This window comes from Papio anubis, chromosome 7 (assembly GCF_008728515.1).
Source record: "Papio anubis isolate 15944 chromosome 7, Panubis1.0, whole genome shotgun sequence".
Lineage (NCBI taxonomy): Eukaryota > Metazoa > Chordata > Mammalia > Primates > Cercopithecidae > Papio > Papio anubis.
In genome coordinates this window covers 12,968,834-12,987,539 of record NC_044982.1, presented here as the reverse complement: position 1 = coordinate 12,987,539, position 18,706 = coordinate 12,968,834, and the positions used below count along the sequence as shown (strand labels likewise).

The window sequence follows — 18,706 nt, the reverse complement described above, 5'->3', positions numbered from 1 at the left end:
TTAAGATTTACTGGCTTGTTTGGGTTATTTTTCAAGCCAGGACAGCTCGATTGCCTATAACTGCTTTTATTTTCCTTTTTAGTCTAATTTAAAAGTACGTTAATACAAGGAATGGTAATTTCCATTTGCCAGATACTGAATAAATAGAAAAGTTAAAGTAAAAATTATTTTATGCCTTTCATTTGTTAGATGGCTTAAGAATATAGAAAATATAGAAAAATGCCCCAAAAATGTTAATATTTACCTAGTATAATTAAGTAAGGACTTACCTACCTTCTTACTTAAAATAGAACTGCTAATAGAGATCTAAATCTCTCCATATGCTATCTGATAAGTTAGTTTTTAGAGACTGGTAAGACATTTGGAAAATTATAATAAAACGTTACCCTAGATTTACAGTGTTTTTCCTCCTGAAAACCTTAAAATAACTCTTGCAATCTTCCTGGAAATAAATCAGAAACATGCTTATTTTATATGTATGAGAATGAGTCGGTAAAAAAGGAAAAGATTGGTTCAGGTTAACCTGATGATAAATCACATTGAGGCTCTATCTTTCTTTACTAATTTTGTTTATTTATTTATTATTCATTCAACAAATATGAGGGCTTATTGTATACATTCTTGTTCTAGGTTCTTAGGGAATTTGCAATCTAGTTTGGAAGGGGTGAATCCTATATAGAGAAAAGGTGACCATCTAATTTAGTATTCAAATTTGTCTGCGTTTGAGAGTGAAGAGAGCTGGTCTTCATAATAACCCCGAGAGGATGAATATAAACTTGACAGTCTTGGTTAAACTAAGATTCATATTCATGTATGTGTACATCACTGTCAATCCAAGGGAATGTGATAAATGACTGCTTGATACAGCTTAAAGGTGGGAGAGAGCATTTCTGGATGAATGATGAATGATGAAAGGCTCTGGAGACAATACCGCTTGAATGGGCATTGAGATAACGACAGAATTTTCATTGGTAGAGATTTGAGATGGGTGGGACATGTTGTAAAACCTGGGAATGTCAAGAGCAAACAGATGGGAGACTTGGAAAGAAGGGACCAGAAATGAGCAGGGCATACTTGGGGGATACCAAAGCTTTATTTTATTTTTATTTTTATTTTTTTTTTTGCTGGATGGTGTGGATGTAAGGGAGTAATGGAAAATGAGGCTGGAGAAGTAGGTTGGGACCCAAGTATGCAGGGCCTTGAAGATAGGGATTTTATTAAATGATGTTTGGAGATCCATGGAAGACCTTAAAATAGAGTCAGAGGTGTGCTTTACTAGAATGAGTATGGAGAAAAGAGAGATTTTTGGAAACATCCAAATTTAAGAGAGTGCTAAGAGCACATTGCAAAGGCTTACTGAATATAAACACACAACGCAGAACTTTCTTCTGAAAGGTTTGTTAGAAGAGGAAAGGAAACATCAGATACTTAGAAAAGGGAGTCGACATTAAGGATTTTTAGGATAAAGAAAATCTGAACGGCCAGGCGCAATGGCTCACACCTGTAATCCCAGCAGTTTGGGAGGCCAAGGTAGGCGGATCATGAGGTCAGCAGATTGAGACCATCCTGGCTAACACAGTGAAATCCCATCTCTACTAAAATACAGAAAAATTAGCCGGGCGTGGTGGCGGGCATCTGTAGTCCCAGCTACTCCGGAGGCTGAGGCAGGAGAATGGCACGAACCCGGGAAGCAGAGCTTGCAGTGAGCCGAGATTGCGCCACTGCCCTCCAGCCTGGGCAACAGAGCGGGACTCCGTCTCAAAAACAAAAAAAAACAAAAACAAAAAAAAACCACAAAAAGAATATCTGAACATACTTATGGTCAGTGGGAAAGGCCAGAGAAAGTAAACAGTTAGTGGGCCCAAGTTTTGGAAGGCAGGAGAGTGTGCGATCAAGAACAAAGGGTCGGCCAGGCACGGTGGCTCACGCCTGTAATCCCAGCACTTTGGGAGGCCAAGGCAGGCGGATCACAAGGTCAGGAGATCGAGACCACGGTGAAACCCCATCTCTACTAAAAATACAAAAAATTAGCTGGGCGCGGTGGCGGGCGCCTGTAGTCCCAGCTACTCAGGAGGCTGAGGCAGGAGAATGGCGTGAACCCGGGAGGCGGAGCTTGCAGTGAGCCGAGATCGCGCCACTGCGCTCCAGCCTGGGCAACAGAGCGAGACTCTGTCTCAAAAAAAAAAAAAAAAAAAAAGAACAAAGGGTCGGGTGGAAAACAGGAAGAATACCCTTTCCTTTGAAAGAAGATACATTTTGAGGAAAAGAGAAAGTGTTAAGGAGAGTTTATAACAGCTGACTTAACCCTTAAGAATATTAAGGTGTTGATGTCTTCTCCTGAGAGGGGGATGATAGACATTGTATTGGGAGCTTCAGGAACATGGAAGAGAGTACCAGACAGCCTGCATGAGGAAAGCATTCAGGCTTTAGGTTGGCTGAGGTAGCTAGCACCAGTTTGCAGTGGACCAAGTTAGTAGGGATTTGGGTTTCTTTTCCTCTGGTGCTCAGCGGCCTGGGAGTGGATGAGAGCAGATGGGCAAAGGGTCTATTCAGGACCGGGGACTGGTGATATGGTTATGATGGAAGCTCAGAGGGATGAGGATTCCAGAGTGATGAAACAGTTGTCTCTGGAATCCATTCTACGACTGGATGCAGATGAAGCCGAAGAATTGATATTTGGGAGAGGAGTATGGAGAAGAGGGCGGAGGAGTCTCAGTCAGGATGAGCTGGGGGATGGGGGGAAGTTGGGTGTTCTCAGCCTTATAGAGGGGAGGTCAGCGTCTCATCCAGCAGAGTAAAGACAGAGGCCACTGGGGATGAGGAGGTGTGAATGAAACTGGGGCTTGATCCACTGACGGCATCTGCAGAGGCCTGCTTGAGGAGCAAGACTGAGCTAGGTCCCTAACTGACCAAAGAATTGGGAGAGGACCCTGTGCATCAATGTCATGGGTTTCAAAAGAAAGAGGCTGCTAAGAGGAGGCCTGGAGGAAGTCTTGGGAAGCGAGGGTCATTTGGCCCAGTGAAGACAGGAGTCCAGACTCATTGAGACTCTGGACTCTCAAGAGAAAATCTCAAGGCCAGGCACAGTGGCTTATCCCTGTAATTCCAGCATGTCAGAAAACGGAGGTGGGAGCACACTTAAGGCCAGGAGTTTTAGATCAGCCTGGGCAACATAGCGAGACCCCATCTCTACTAAAGCAAAAAATTAGCCAGGTATGGTGGTGGAAGCCTATAGTCCCAGCTACTCAGAGGCTGAGGTGGGAGGATTGCTTGAGTCCAGGAGTTTGAGGCTGCAGTGAATTATGTTGGTGCCATTTCACTCCAAGCAATAATAAGAAATTGTGTTACCGGAAAAATGTGAGGTTCCAGCTAAGTGAGGAAGGGGAAGCTGCACTAGTTACCTAGGCTGCTGTAACAAATTGCTGTGAACTGAGTGACTGAGTGGCTTAAAATTACTGAAGTTTATTCTCTCACAATTCTGGGGGCCAGAAATCTGAAGTCCAGGTGGCAGCAGGGCCGTGCGCCCTGTGACAACTCTAAGGGAGGAGCCTTTCTTGCCTCTCGCCTGGATTCTCATGGCTGTTAGCAATTGTTGGCATTTCTTGGCTTGCAGCTGCCTCATTCCAGTCTTTGCCACATGGTCTTCTTCCCTGTGTGTCCCTGAGTGTCCCTTCCTCTTCTTACCGGGGGACTAATCATTCATTATATTTAGGACCCGCCCTATCCAGTAGGAACCCATCTTAACTGATGACATCTAAATAAGGCCCCTTGAGGTTCCGAGTGCACATGAATTTTCAGGGAGCGCTATTCAGCCCACTAGAGAAGCATACCACGAGAAAGGTGGAGGATCTACAGAAGTTTCTTCCCTAGAAAACAGGGATTCTGCAGCTGCAGTGGGAGGAAGAAGCTGGGGAAAGGGAAAGGGTAGACATGGGTGACCTGGAGTAGGGAAGAGTAGGAATGACCTGGAGGGAACAGTGTGAAGTTTGAGACCATCAGCAGATCTGGACGAAAGAAGTGAAGGAATGGGGCTGAGATTTAGGCAGACACTCCATGAATTCAACATGGGAATACAAAATGGACATTTTTTTTTTATTGTGAAAGCAACCCCCCAGAATGTACACGTGCCAAATGGACTGTTAGTGCCACGGGACCACCCACTCGGTCTTTGGGGTCCATAGTCCAGGCTGTCTCCTTAAAGGGCCAGGTTTTCTCCGCAAAGTGCCACCCTGACACAAAAACCATGATGAACAATGAAAGGACCTGTGGAAAACTTACTCTGCTTGTTTCCAAACAAGTCGGCCCTAGAGAGCTGGGAAAGCTGAATGGGACTGGCCGAATCCTGGGTTTTGTCATGGAAATGGTTTTCTAGCAGGGCTGCCTGGTTTGCATTCTTCAACTAAACCAGAAGTTCATGAAGGCACAAATTATGTCTTCTTTTTCCTTTGCACTCTTCCTGGGGCCTATTGTGTGCTCTGGAAGCATCATCATCCTTGTCATCATGATAGTGGTAGCAGCTTGAGGTTTCTGCATACCTACTAAGTGCCATGCTTTCTGTACATCTCATTTAATACAGCCCACACTGGGAGGACACGAAGGTTTAGAGAATTTGCATGTGGTTACACAGCTCATGAATGGCAGGTTTGGGATGAGATCCCTATTTGTCTGACTTCCACTATTTGGATTAAGCATACGGTGTTTAAAAAATCACTCCTTTTCATTCTATAGCTCTGGTATACCTTCTGAAAAACAGCCAACTGGAGTGGCTCGTACCTCCATATGTTCTCTGTAAAATGGAGATGGCACGTGTCACTCTTCCCCTCTCTTACCAGTGCAGCATGAGCTTTGTAAAGTCACAAATACAGGTGACCCTTGAACAACGGGGAGGTACAAATGCTGACCCTTGTGCAGTTGAAAATCTGTGTCTAACTTTTCTCTTCCCCAAAACTTAACCTCTAATAGCTTCCTGTTGACCAGAAGCCTTATGATAACATAAAGAGCTGATTAACACATATTTTGTATGTTTTATGCATTATTTATTGTATTCTTACAATAAAATAAGCCAGAGAAAAGAAAATGTTATTGAGAAAATCGTAAGGAAAATGCATTTACAGTACCATACTGTGTTTATCAATACCGTAAGTTTATGCCATCTGTTTACAAGATGAATTGTGTATTTGAAAGGGTGAGCAGCTGCAACTGCAGACTTCAAGCTATGGTACATATCAAGCAATTCAACTTTTCTTAGTAATGTCGTGACTTTCGTTTGCTTTCTGGGAGCACTTCCAGCGTCACTAGTGGCACTTCGTATGGGACCCATGGTGCTATTCAAGGTTTATGGTATTGCACTAAACACAATGAAAAAGACGTGAGAACTGCGAGGGATCACTTTTTACTGTGATTTGCAATTTACTGGAGAGAGGAGCTGCTCACACAGAGAGACAACACTTGAGCTCACCTGAATTGCAATAGGAGATGGCTACAAAATTATTACCGTAGTACAATGTGTACCACAGTTGGTTTTATGCCGTTATGATTTCATACTGCATCTTTACATTTGCTTAACATTCCTCTCCACTGTGAATGGCGCCATTATGGTCTGTAAATGTGTGTGTGTAAGTTTTCATAAATCTTAACTCTTTATAATAGATTCATGTATAATTTATGGTAGTAAATGTTAAAATAGACTAGTAACTACATATATTTTATACATTCATGACACACCTTTTCTTTTTTTTTTGAGACAGAGTCTCACTCTGTCGCCCAGGCTGGAGTGCAGTGGTGCAATCTTGGCTCACTGCAAGCTTCGCCTCCCGGGTTCATGCCATTCTCCTTCCTCAGCCTCCCAAGTAGCTGGGACTACAGGTGCCCGCCACCATGCCTGGCTAATTTTTTGTATTTTCAGTAGAAACAGGGTTTCACCGTGTTAGCCAGGATGGTCTCGATCTCCTGACCTCGTGATTCATCCACCTCGGCCTCCCAAAGTGCTGGGATTACAGGCGTGAGCCACCACGCCCGGCCGACATAAATTTTCCTTAAATTTTTTCACTATTTTTAGGCTACATGGTACATCTGTGAACTTTTTAAAATTGTTGCAAATCTCCTAAAAAATTCAATATGTTTATTGAAAACAATCCATGTGTAAGTGGACCTGTACGTACAGTTCAAACCTGTGTTGTTCAAGGGTCAACTGTAGTTTTGATTCTGATATTGACTCTGGAGTCAAATAGAAAACAAAACTAAACAACAACAAAAACAACCAAAAGGCATACTTTAAATAATTGAAAAAAAAGGAAACAATAATGTATTATTACTAAAATATATTATATTCAGAATTATGCCTGTAGAACTTGATAGAAACTCAGCTGAAACTGCTAAGGTGCAAGATGTTATCAGGGGTCTCCTTCTGTCTTTTCCTCCTCCCCTTTCTCACTCCCTCCCCATCTCTCAGCCCAGCTCTGGCTTGGCTTCTGGAATGGAACTAAGTGTTGGTTTCTCGGTTAAGTGCAGGCTGTCCCTGTGAGATGGGAAGGAGGGTGATTGGCAGCCGCAGGCTGACATTGCCCTTTGTTCCTGAGATTTCAGAAGGAGAGAGAGCCTCTCCCTCCCAGAGTGCGTATCAGTCCCTGAAATAAGAGTTCAATTATTCCCATGCTTCGGTCATATGCCTTCTCCTAGCTAATCACTTTATTCAGGGTGTTGACGTTCGTTGATCAGCCTGTTTGTATTCCCCCTTGTGATAGAGAAGGTTGGGGAGCTTGACTGATGAACTGTCTTTCTTGGAGAGGCTGTTATTAAGAGAAAAAGAGTTGTTCTTTGACATCATAAGAGGCTGGGCAGGCCAAACCAACCAAACTTCCCAGATGCTCACTGTAAGAAAATGTTTAAAAATCACGTATTACTCCATCATCCTAACATAATTAATTTTGACTTTGTATATTACTGAACAGTCATTTATTTATATTGTTCACTTATATTACTGAATTTACATTATGCAGATTTTTAAGTTGTAAAATGTAATGTTAAGTAGAAGTGTTTTTCTCTAGTGTCACGTTAAGAGGACAGAGCGTAGGAAACGTCTATCAGAGGATTATCCTCTTGTGGATGAGTGTAATTTCACCAAAAGCACCCCTACCCACCGCCTAGTAACTATGCTTGCCGTAAATTAAGAGGACAGGATCTTTCTTTGGAAAGGTTGTGATAACTGTCACCACTTTGCTTCTCCTTGATTCCCTAGCCTGTGGAGGGTCGTCAAATCCGAGTTCTCTCAGCTGTCTTCACTGGCAGTTCCTCTTCTCCTCCATGCCCTGTCACTTCCTCATGGTGCTGACATCTTCTGGACAATCATAAATGGCAATTTCAACAGCAAAGACTGGAAGATGAGGTTTGAAGCAGGTACCTTGGTGTTAGCTTAAAATTCATTCTGGGTCACACGGTACACATCTTTTTTGTCACGGTATCTTTTGGGGCACCTTCTTTCTTGTCCTTTCTTTTTAAAAGGCATTCAGTCTCCCGTTTGCTGGTCTCCTTTGGGGGTTCTGCTTTGAGCTTCCTCTCTAAAATAACAGCATTTTGCAGAGTTGTCCTTAGGGAGGGTGGTCCTGTCCGGGTTTGCGTCGGACAGACCCAGCTTATGCCTGTTACCCAAGTGTAACGATTGACTGCACCCATGTTTACTCCTAAACAGGCACTGGCTTGGATGCAGTCAACCTGTGAGTTTACTTGCATCAGAGTTACTGGGAATATTTGTTAAAATGCACATTATCTGGCCACGTCCTAGAGCTACTGAATCAGAATCTCAGTGGGAGGCGGGGGTGATGCCAGAAATTGAGATTTTTTTTTCTTTTTTTTTTTTTTGAGACAGAGTCTTGCTGTGTCACCCAGGCTGAAGTGTGGTGGCACGATCTCGGCTCACTGCAACCTCTGTCTCCTGAGTTCAAGTGATTCTCGTGCCTCAGCCTCCCAAGTAGCTGGGACTACAGGTGCATGCAACCACACCAGGCTAATTTTTTAATTTTTAATAGAGACAAGGTTTCACCATGTTGACCAGGCTGGTCGTGAACTCCTGACCTCAGGTGATCTGCCCACCTTGGCCTCCCAAAGTGTTGGGATTATGGACATGAGCCACTGTGCCGGGGCAGAAATTGAGATTTTTAATAAGAGGTTCGAGAATCTCTGCTGTATACCCTTGCCACTGAGGGATCAGGGACCAAGTCTGGTGCAGCTTGGATGTAATTTCCTAGTAAATAGAGCAGCAAGTTATCAGAGTAATGTGGTAAGGAAGGAACCTGGAAGGGTTCTCTTAGCCTCATGTCTGCTGGCCTGCTGTCACCCCAATCTGCTAGTAGTTCTATTCTCCGGGTAGTAGGCAGGGTTGGCATGCCACAGTGCAGCTTCTCAGAACAGTTCTGTAGGTTGATGTCTCAAAAGTTTGGCACAGAAATGGAAGTTTCATCAGTGAGGTAACTATTATACCTTTAGTTCAGTTCCTTAATATATGGCCACTTCAAAAAGTTCTTACTTTTTAATGCCTACAGGAATCTCAGGGGCTAGTGTATATATATGATAGCACATCATGTTGTGGGGGATTAGGATTAATTTTCTGAATCTTGGCTCTGGTTAAGTTACTTTTCTTTCTTTCCTTTTTTTTTTTTTTTTTGTTTGTTTATTTGTTTGTTTGTTTTGAGATGGAGTCTTGCTCTGTTGCCCAAGCTGGAATGCATTGGCATGATCTCGGCTCACTGCAACCTCTGCCTCCCGGGTTTGAGCGATTCTCTTGCCTCAGCCTCCTGAGCAGCTGGGACTACAGGCACCTGCCACCACACCCGGCTAATTTTTGTATTTTTAGTAGAGATGGGGTTTCGCCATGTTGGCCAGGCTGGTCTTGAACTCCTGACCTCAGATGATCCGCCTTCCTCGACCTCCTAAAGTGCTGAGATTATAGGCATGAGCCACTGCACCTGGCCAAGATCATGTTACTTTTCTACTCAAGAAATTTTAATGGAGTTTTTTCAGTGCCTAGAGAATAAAGTTCAGACTCCTTAAACTGCCATTCAAATGGTCTGACTGCAACTGCAGACAGCCTCATTTCCTGTGCTTTTCTACACACACCGTTACCGTGTTCCCATTGCTTCCTGCCTCCCTTCATCCACGCAGGGGCCATTCTGGGCTCTCCACCTTTCATTCTTTTTCCTTAAGGCCCTACACAAATGCCACCTCCACGTGATCCACCTTCAAATGCCACCATTGAGGTCCACCTTCTAGGTTCCACCTGTGGAGAGTGGTTTCTGTATCCCTAGATCTCCCATAGCATTTTATTTATACCACACTGGAGGGATTGACAGGTTTTCTAAAGTTACATTTTAGTTATAGTTGTACATGTCTTATCTATTTTAGTCAATTTAACTTTGAAGTCAAGAGTTATGAATGACTCCTCTTTCTGTTTACTTCTATCTCCTCCCAAGTGCCTAAGATATTTTCTTAGTAGTATACATATGTGTGCTTAATGTGTGTGTGTGTGTGTGTGTGTATATATATATATATATATTTTTTTTTTTTTTTTTAAATAAGCGAATCAGTGAATTTGTTGAATAAATTAGATATGTGCTAGGTGCTATGGGAACAATAGAAAGAAGTGTAAGAGCAGATTGCTGTCCTCAGGAGGCTTCCAGTTTAATTGATGAGACCAAACATAAGCATGTAAGAGGTTGGCAAATTATAAAAGGCATAAATATAATCAAGACCACAAAAGAAAATATGTCATATAATGAACACATATTGTGTTCGTAGATAGCTCATATTCTGAGCATACAAATGCTATATGTAAATTAATGATATGCAAATAAGTAGTACTTTTACAGGAGTTCATGGGATGGAAAGGTCTCTCTAGGAGATTAGAGAAGACTTTACAAAACAGAATATCAGCAGAGATTCTCTAAGGATGGTAGAATGTCAATAGAAAGAATATTGTGGGCCAGGTGTGGTGGCTCATGCCTGTAATCCCAGCACTTTGGGAGGCCAAGATGGGCAGATCTCTTGAGGTCAGGAGTTCGAGACCAGCCTGGCCAGCATGGTGAAACCCCCGTCTCTACTAAAAATACTAAAGTTATCTGGGCATGGTGGTGCCTGCCTGTAGTCCCAGCTACTTGGGAGACTGAGACATGAGAATCGCTTGAACCCGGGAGACAGAGGTTGCAGTGAGCTGAAATCGTCCCACTATACTCCAGCCTGGGCAACAGAGTGGGGGACTCCTTCTCAAAAAAGCAAAACAAAACAAACAAACAAAATAATATTCTAGGCTGTCGCAACAGCTTAAGCAAAATATGGAAACATCTTACTTTGCATTGCACTATATTGCTTTACTAGCTATTGTAACTTTTTATAAAGCCATGCTTTAAGAGTGGCTGGAATTGTTTAACATTGATTTGCAGAATGATTAGAAATCTATGAAGTAAGGGTATATTTACAGCATGGAAGAAATACCCGGCTTCTATAGCCCCAGGAAATGTCTATCTGGTCTGCCATTTCATACCAGGACCTACTAAGAGCAGAGTGGGGGACCCGAACCCAGAGCCAGGATTGGTGGGCACCTCCTACCTCTCTCTGTTATCTGCAGAGCTTCTATGGAATGGCCACAGAAAGAAGCATAGAGGCATTTGGAATATTTTGAAATATAGCTGAAAGTTAAACAAAGAGAAAGACCATGAAAAAAATGTAAAAGACAACCCAGAGTTAGAACAAGGCTGCGTGGGAAGAAAAAGTTCTGCTCTGAGTAGAAACAGTCTGTGCTGCATGGATGAAATGGAACACTCGAGATGGTGGCATTAGACTTTCCTGTTGGGGTTTAAAGTAAACTATATGGGAGATCCAGAGTTAACTTTTTCTCTGTGAGTTCAGTTCTCAGACTGGCTAAATAAATGCGTATGCGTGGTGCGTGTATGTGTGTGTTTATTTACATGTTTCGCCTTCTCTTTTACGTTGCAGTGGAAAAAGTGGCTGTAATTTGTAGATTTCTGGATATTCACTCAGTGACCAAAAACCACCTGCTGAAGTACTCCCTGGCACATGCCTTCTGCTGCTTCCTGACGGCGGTGGAGGATGTCAACCCTGCAGTGGCTACCAGAGCTGGTCTCCTGCTTGACACCATAAAGAGGCCAGCATTGCAGGTGACATGTGATGTGTGTTACCTGCTCCGAAGGTGGTCTGTGCCAGCACTACTAAATCATTGCATTATTTGTCACATGTCCTAGTCTGTTTGACCTGCTATAACACAGTACCATAAACTGGGTAGTTCATAAACAACAGAAATTTATTTTGCAGACTGTCTGCTGAGGGCCTGCTGTCTAGTTCCCAGATGGGGCCTTTGCTGTGTCTAAGGCCTCTTTCATAAGGGCGCTAGTCCCATTCATTAGGGCCCTACCCACATGACCTAATCATCTCTCAAAGCCCCACCTCCTAATACTATCATATTTGTGATTTAGTTTCAATAGGAATTTGGCAGTGAGGGCTTTGCACACATTTTCAGACCATAGTATCACATATAATATTGATGATGATGATGGAGATTTTTTTAACTGGAAGAAATATACCAGAACCACACCTTGCAAAAAGATCCCTTGTTGTTATTTGTTGATACCACTTTTTTTTAAAGAGACAGAGTCTTACTCTGTTGCCCAGGCTGATCATAACTCTCTGCAGCCTGAAACTCCTGGGCTCAAGTGATCCTCCTGCCTCAGCCTCCTGAGTAGCTAGGATGACAGGTATGCATCACCATATCCACTGAATTTTTAACTTTTTTTTTTGTAGAGACAGGGTCTTGCTATATTGCCCAGGCTGGTTTTGAACTCCTGGCCTCCAGCAATCCTCCCACTTTGACCTCCCAGAGTGCTGGGATTATAGGCATGAGCTGTACTACCTGGCCCATTTGTTGATACTTTCTTTTCAGTCTTTGTTCATATGCTGATACTACTTTGGACAGATGTAACTATTGCATAATGCGTGTGTGTGTGTGTGTGTGTGTGTGTGTGTGTGTGGCAGATTTTAAAACTAGTTTGGTTTATCTTACACCACTTAGCCAGCTCCTGGGCTGGAGGCCCCTGTTGTTAGAGGCTAGATGCTAAGAGAAATCAAATAAATTATAGTTTTTTGCTTTGTTTTGTTTTGAGACAGAGTCTCATTTTCTTGTCCAGGCTGGAGTGCAGTGGTGCAATCTCAGCTCACTGCAACCTCTACCTCCTGGGTTCAAGTGATTCTCATGCCTTAGCCTCCCGAATAGCTGGGACTACAGGCTTATGCCACCACACCTGGCTAATTTTTGTATTTTTAGTAGAGACAGGGTTTTGCTATGTTGGCCAGGCTGGTCTCAAACCCCTGGCCTCAAGTGATTCGTCTGCCTCGGCCTCCCAAAGTGCTGGGATTAGAGGCCTGAGCCACTGCGCCTGGCCTGAATTATAGTTTCAATCAATGTAAAACATGAGAAGGTGAATATGCTACCATAACAAAACATCACAAATTAAAGCCAAGGAGACAAGAAATATGAGGCCTGGATAGAGTGGTATATTTATCTTATTTGGAACCTTTATTTTTTAGTGGCGACACCAAGTCTCAGAGAGAGAATGTGACTTATCAAAGGACACAAAGTAATTTAGTGAGAGAATCAAGACTAGAGTCTCCAAAGTTCTGATCTACTGTTTCTCCATGTTGCATCTGATTTATTATTTTGTTGTTATTATTAAACTAGTGATAGCAAGAGCTAACATTCCTCAGATAGCTACTGTGTTTCCAGGGCAGTGTGTTAAAAGTGTCCTGTTATGCATTATCTCATTTAATCCTCACAGTAACCTTTTGTGTGTTCTCATTTTACAGATAGAGATGCTGAGGGTTAGAAAGGTTAAGCCACCTTTTCAGAGTCACATAGCTAGTTAGCAACAGAGGAAATTCAGCACTGATTCATAATACAGTCCACATACTTAACTGTGTGTGTGTGCGTGTGTGTGTGTGTGTGTGTGTGCATGTGTGTTTGTGCATACACTGTCTCCCAATCCAGTGTAAGCTTCTTCCTGCATTTTAAGACCAAGAAGCAAGGGCAAGCTTGCACAATCTGAAAGACTGAAGGGTTATGCTGCCTGTGGCAGATTCTTTTTTTTGTAAAATCTCCAGTTGACTTCTGAATAGTTCTTCTCTATTGATCTTACCAGGTACTTCTATGTCCTACCGCTTGCTTAGGGCCTGGAACATAGGAGGCACTCATTAGATGACAGCTGAATTAATGAATGGGATGTTTGGATGAATTGCAATTTCTAAATCTCGTTCTATTAAAAAGAGGGGGAATGGTCAACTCAAGGAAAGAGTTCTCAATCCATTCCAACTTTAATTAACATTCTGTGTTCCACTCACATTCCAAGAAAACCAGGTGACTTTGCTTTTTTCAGAATCATTAAATTTTGGATTGAAAGTGGATTTCTAGACCATCTTTTTGTGTATTCTAAAATGTAGCTTTGAAAGTATGCTCCTCTTACTGGCTACAGACATTAAAACCAGATGCAGCCGGGCGCGGTGGCTCACGCCTGTAATCCCAGCACTTTGGGAGGCCGAGGCGGGCAGATCACGAGGTCAGGAGATTGAGACCATCCTGGGTAACACAGTGAAACCTCGTCTCTACTAAAAATACAAAAAAATAGCCGGACATGGTGGTACACACCTGTAGTCCCAGCTACTCGGGAGGCTGAGGCAGGAGAATTGCTTGAACTCAGGAGGCAGAGGTTGCAGTGAGCTAAGATCCCACCACTGCACTTCAGCCTTGGCGACAGAGTGAGACTCCATCTCAGAAAACAAACAAAGAAACAAATAAACAACAACAACAAAAAACCAGATGCATTGACTTGAGGGTATTTGGATTAAGTGGTTATTATTTAATGCATTAGGAAACCAATAGCATACATTTAGTTCAGATTTCTGAATCAAAATTCGAGAGAGATTCTACAATGAAGATAAATTCCTCTTCTACATTTTTCTTTCCTACGAAAACTTCCAATCAAAGAAGATTCCAGTGGGATCATTCTACATTATAAGTTTGAATTGAGTAGACTGCCTTGTTTCATTGACTTTGCCTAGTATATCAGCTTTGAAATAACTTAGATGTTTATATCTGACTTTCTTCTTCTTTTTTTTTTCTTCTCTTTCCCAGGGTCTGTGTCTTTGTCTTGACTTCCAGTTTGATACTGTGGTTAAAGACAGACCCACAATTTTGAGCAAGCTTTTACTCTTGCATTTTCTTAAGCAGGATATTCCTGCTTTGAGCTGGGAGTTCTTTGTCAATAGATTTGAGACACTTTCTTTGGAAGCCCAGCTACATTTGGATTGTAACAAGGAATTTCCTTTTCCTACAAGTAAGTAAAATGAAGAACTTGCTGTAAACCATTACGGTTCCATTGTGCTTGCCTAGACAAACAGAAGACATTGGCATGTCATTTAACTCCTCTACAGAGGATGCCTTGACCTCATGCACTCAGCTCATTAAATGCTTATTGAATAACTGCTGTAGTAATCCACAGATTTAAGCATATCCTGGCATTCCCAAATCAGAATTCTTCTCTTTTCCTTGACCTATGATAACCATTTATGACTGTGTGTTCCCTAAATATGATTCAGTCATTATGTTTATAACGTTTGTGAGCAATTTTAGGAAGCATATTTGCACCTTGCAAACACACTCTTGCATGCTTTCTAAATTTCAATAGTTTAGGGGACATAGGTGGTTTTTGGTTACATGGATAAGTTCTTTAGTGGCAATTTCTGAGATTTTGGTGTACCCATCACCTGAGCATTGTACATTGTACCCAATGTGTAGTCTTTTATCCCTCACCCCCCTTCCACCCTTCCCCCCATAGTCCCCAGATTCCATTCTGTCATTCTTATGCCTTTGCATCCTCATAGCTTAGCTCCCACTTATAAGTGAGAACATGTGATATTTGGTTTTCCACTTCTGCATTACTTCACTTAAAATGATGGTCTCCAACTCCATCCAGATTGCTGTGAATGCCATTATTTCATTCTTTTAAATGGCCAAGTAGTATTCACGATATATATATATCACATTTCCTTTATCCACTTGTTGGTTAATGGGCATTTAGGCTGGTTCCATATTTTTGCAATTGAAAACTGTGCTGCTATAAACATGCATGTGCAAATACCTTTTTCCTATAATGACTTCCTTCCCTCTGGGTACATACCCAGTAGTGGGATTGCTGGATCAAATGGTAGATCTACTTTTAGTTCTTTAAGGAATCTCCATACCATTTTCCATAGTGTTTGTATCAATTACCACTCCTACCAACAGTGTAAAAGTGTTCCCTTTCTACCACATCCCCACCAACATCTATTATTTTTGGATTTTTAAATTATGGCATTCTTGCAGGAGTAAGGTGGTATCTCATTGTGGTTTTAATTTGCATTTCCCTGATAATTAGTGATGTTGAGCATTTTTTCATATGTTTGTTGGCCATTTGTATATCTTCTTTTGAGAATTGTCTATTCATGTCCTTTGCCTACTTTTTGATGGGATTGTTATTATTATTATCATTATTTTTTGCTGATTTGTTTGAGTTCCTTATAGATTGTAGATATTAGTCCTTTGTTGGATGCATAGTTTGAGAATATTTTTCCCTTTCCAGTGGGTTGTCTGTTTACTCTGTGGATTATTTCATTTGCTGTGCAGAAGCTTTTTAGTTTAATTAGGTCCCGTCTGTTTATTTTTGGTTTTGTTGCATTTGCTTTTGAGTTCTTGGTCATGAACTCTTTGCCTAAGCCAACATCTAAAAGAGTTTTTCTGATGTTGTCTTCTAGAATTTTTGTGGTTTCAGATCTTAGATTTAAGCCTTTGATCTATCTTGAGTTGATTTTTGTATAAGGTGAGATATGAGTACCCAGTTTCATTCTTCTAGATGTGGCTTGCCAATTATCCCAGCACCATTTGTTGAATAGGGTGCCCTCTCCCCACTATATGTTTTTATTTGCTTTGTTGAAGATGAGTTGGCTGTAAGTATTTAGCTTTGTTTCTGGGTTCTCTGTTCCATTCCTTTGGTCTACAAGCCTATTTTAATACCAGTACCATGCTGTTTGGATAACTATAGACTTGTAGTATAGTTTGAACTCCAGTAATGCGATTCCTCCAGATTAGTTCTTTTTGCTTAGTCTTGCTTTGGCTATGTGGGCTCTTTTTTGGTTCCATATGAATTTTAGAATTGTTTTTCTAGCTCTGTGAAGAATGATGATAGTACTTTGATGGGAATTGCATTGAATCTGTTGCCCAGACTGATGTGTAGTGGTGTCATCATAGCTCACTACAGCCTCCAACTCCTGGGCTCAAGCAATCCTCCCAGCTAATCTTCCCAAGTAGCTAGGACTACAGGGGTGAGCCGCTATATCTGGCTAATTTTTCCTTTTTTGTAGAGATGGGGGTCTTGCTATATTGCCCAGGCTGGCCTCAAACTCCTGGCCTGAAGGAATCCTCCCACCACGGCCTCCCAAAGTGCTGGGATTACAGCCATGAGCCACCACACCTGGCCTCTTGCTATTAATCAGTTACCTACAGCTCTGAATAGGTGGAGAAAAGACTTTCGTCACTCAACTATCCAATGATAACAAAATTAGATAATTTAATCTTGTGGTCTAAGCAGAAAAAAAAATCATGATAGGCAATAGTCATTTTTTTATGTAGGACTCATCAGAGAGGGAGATGTATATCCATGAAAAATGTATTTTAATATTGAAACTCTACACAGATGGATTGTTTTAGACTAGGTGGATTACATAGCCCTATGTAAAGGAGAGTGATAGTCTCTTTAATTCCTTTTGCAAAGCCATCACTGCTGTGAGGACCAACGTTGCTAACCTCAGCGATGCAGCCTTATGGAAGATCAAGAGAGCTCGCTTTGCAAGAAACCGCCAGAAGAGTGTACGTTCCCTGAGGGACAGTGTGAAAGGGCCCGTGGAATCCAAGAGGGCACTCTCCCTCCCTGAGACCCTGACCTCCAAAATTCGTTGAGTATCTTCTTTCATCCTTCCATTAAATCTGTTTAATGTCTTTCTGAGGCTGACCTGTCTTGTTAAATGTTCACAGAGAGTATAGCATGTTCAGTAAACTGAGTTTGTTCAATAAGTTTGGCTTTCAGATTCCCTAGAGAATCACCAGGGGTATAAATGCCTAGGGTTGCTTTTGCTGGTTTGCTGGGGTAGCAGAGCCCTGATCTAACAGTAGATGTTTTTGAAATGTAAAAGGCAGCAAATGCATTGATGCTTGGCATGCAACTTAGAAGAAACATTTGCTCCTAAGTCCTAGAACACCAAAGTTTGCACCACCAGCCTTGTATCCTAAGAGCTGTCTGAATACGACTTAGGTAATAAGACCTATGGCAGCTAAGGAGGGAGAGTTGAAATTTGGAATGTAGTTTTTTTTTGTGTCTGATAGAAGCAGCCACACAAGCCCCCCAAGACAAACCAATAATAATGGTTGCTTTTGAAATAGAGAAATCAGGCTGAGAAATTGAATTTCTGCTCGTCTTCAACAGATAATTTATAAATAAAAATAAGCTTCATTGCCAATATTTTTAAAAAGACCATATATACTTGTTCTATAAAAGGTCTTTCTTTATATTATAGTTTTAAAGAGAATAAAATTTTCCTTAAATTACCAAATGACTAGATAAACTCTAACGATTAGTAATGACTCATGAAGGACAAATAATTAAAAATTCATTACTAAATCACCATACTAATGAATGAGTATGTTTAAATATATTACTAACTTGTAAAATTTATTAAATGATTTAATCTTTAAATAATCACTGTGAAGTAAATAAAATAATGACCCAAAACCTATTTCTTACCCTGTCAGAATTTGAAAGGTTTGTTTTTCATTGGCATTTATTAGAAGACAGCCTTATATAACATAACCATTTTAAATCATAAATATGATTTGATTTTGTTCATTACATTTTCTCTGTTTTATGACAAGCTATGGCAATGTGTTCTTTTAAACTTTGGGAGAGTTAAATATGAATGAAAGTTCTTTAAGTAATCAATAACCCAGTTTTTCAGGGAGCAAAGATAATCACAGGTGATCATTTAAGAATAATCAATGGTAGTGCCAGGCCCCAGGTGAAACTGTTTAAATCCTAGAAACCAATACCCAAATTAAATAAATAACTAATTTTATATGAGTTTTCCAGCTCTATTTATATCCTAACTGATCAGTTTGGAATGTAAAGTTTATTTCTTGTCGTTTCTTGTTCATTAATTCACATGACCATTTTGAAGATGAAGTAACATTGAAGGATGTTCTTATGATTCAGATAAAAACTGCAAAACTTTTGTTACATAAACAACTTTTATGTGATGTTAATTACAAATAGAACAACGAAGCCTGCCCCTACTATCCAGTACAGTTAGCACTGAGTATATTTTCTAGGCTCCAGTTGTCTGTAATGCTTATTTCAATAGAGTTGTTGTTGATTTTTAAGCTATGAGGTTGACCAGGCATGAGCAGTCTGCTCCAGCTCTCGGTGGGACACCCGAACAGACGCCAGGTGGGTACTTCTGACATTGAAGGGCCATGTACAAGTGTCTCTCACAGGTGGACAAGGTAGAGAATGCGGTGTCTCTAACTGGACCAGGGTGATATACTTCAGATTTGCAAGCTCAAAAGGGT

General features: G+C 41.4%; 1 protein-coding gene across 19 annotated transcripts in view; it reads left to right on the top strand.

The window, feature by feature from the left end:
* The window catches only part of UNC79 (unc-79 homolog, NALCN channel complex subunit), a 278,788-nt gene that overhangs the window by 155,190 nt on the left and 104,892 nt on the right, over window positions 1–18,706 (top strand). For 14 of the 19 annotated variants that reach the window (XM_021941512.2, XM_021941507.2, XM_021941497.2 and 11 more), the window contains 5 exons: window positions 7,238–7,395; window positions 10,984–11,165; window positions 14,186–14,387; window positions 16,860–17,039; window positions 18,519–18,584. In XM_021941512.2, the coding sequence (XP_021797204.2) occupies window positions 7,238–7,395; window positions 10,984–11,165; window positions 14,186–14,387; window positions 16,860–17,039; window positions 18,519–18,584 (788 nt within the window). The remainder of the gene's footprint in view (window positions 1–7,237; window positions 7,396–10,983; window positions 11,166–14,185; window positions 14,388–16,859; window positions 17,040–18,518; window positions 18,585–18,706) is intronic. The other 5 variants (XM_021941502.2, XM_021941511.2, XM_021941510.2 and 2 more) reach the window with 1 other exon arrangement.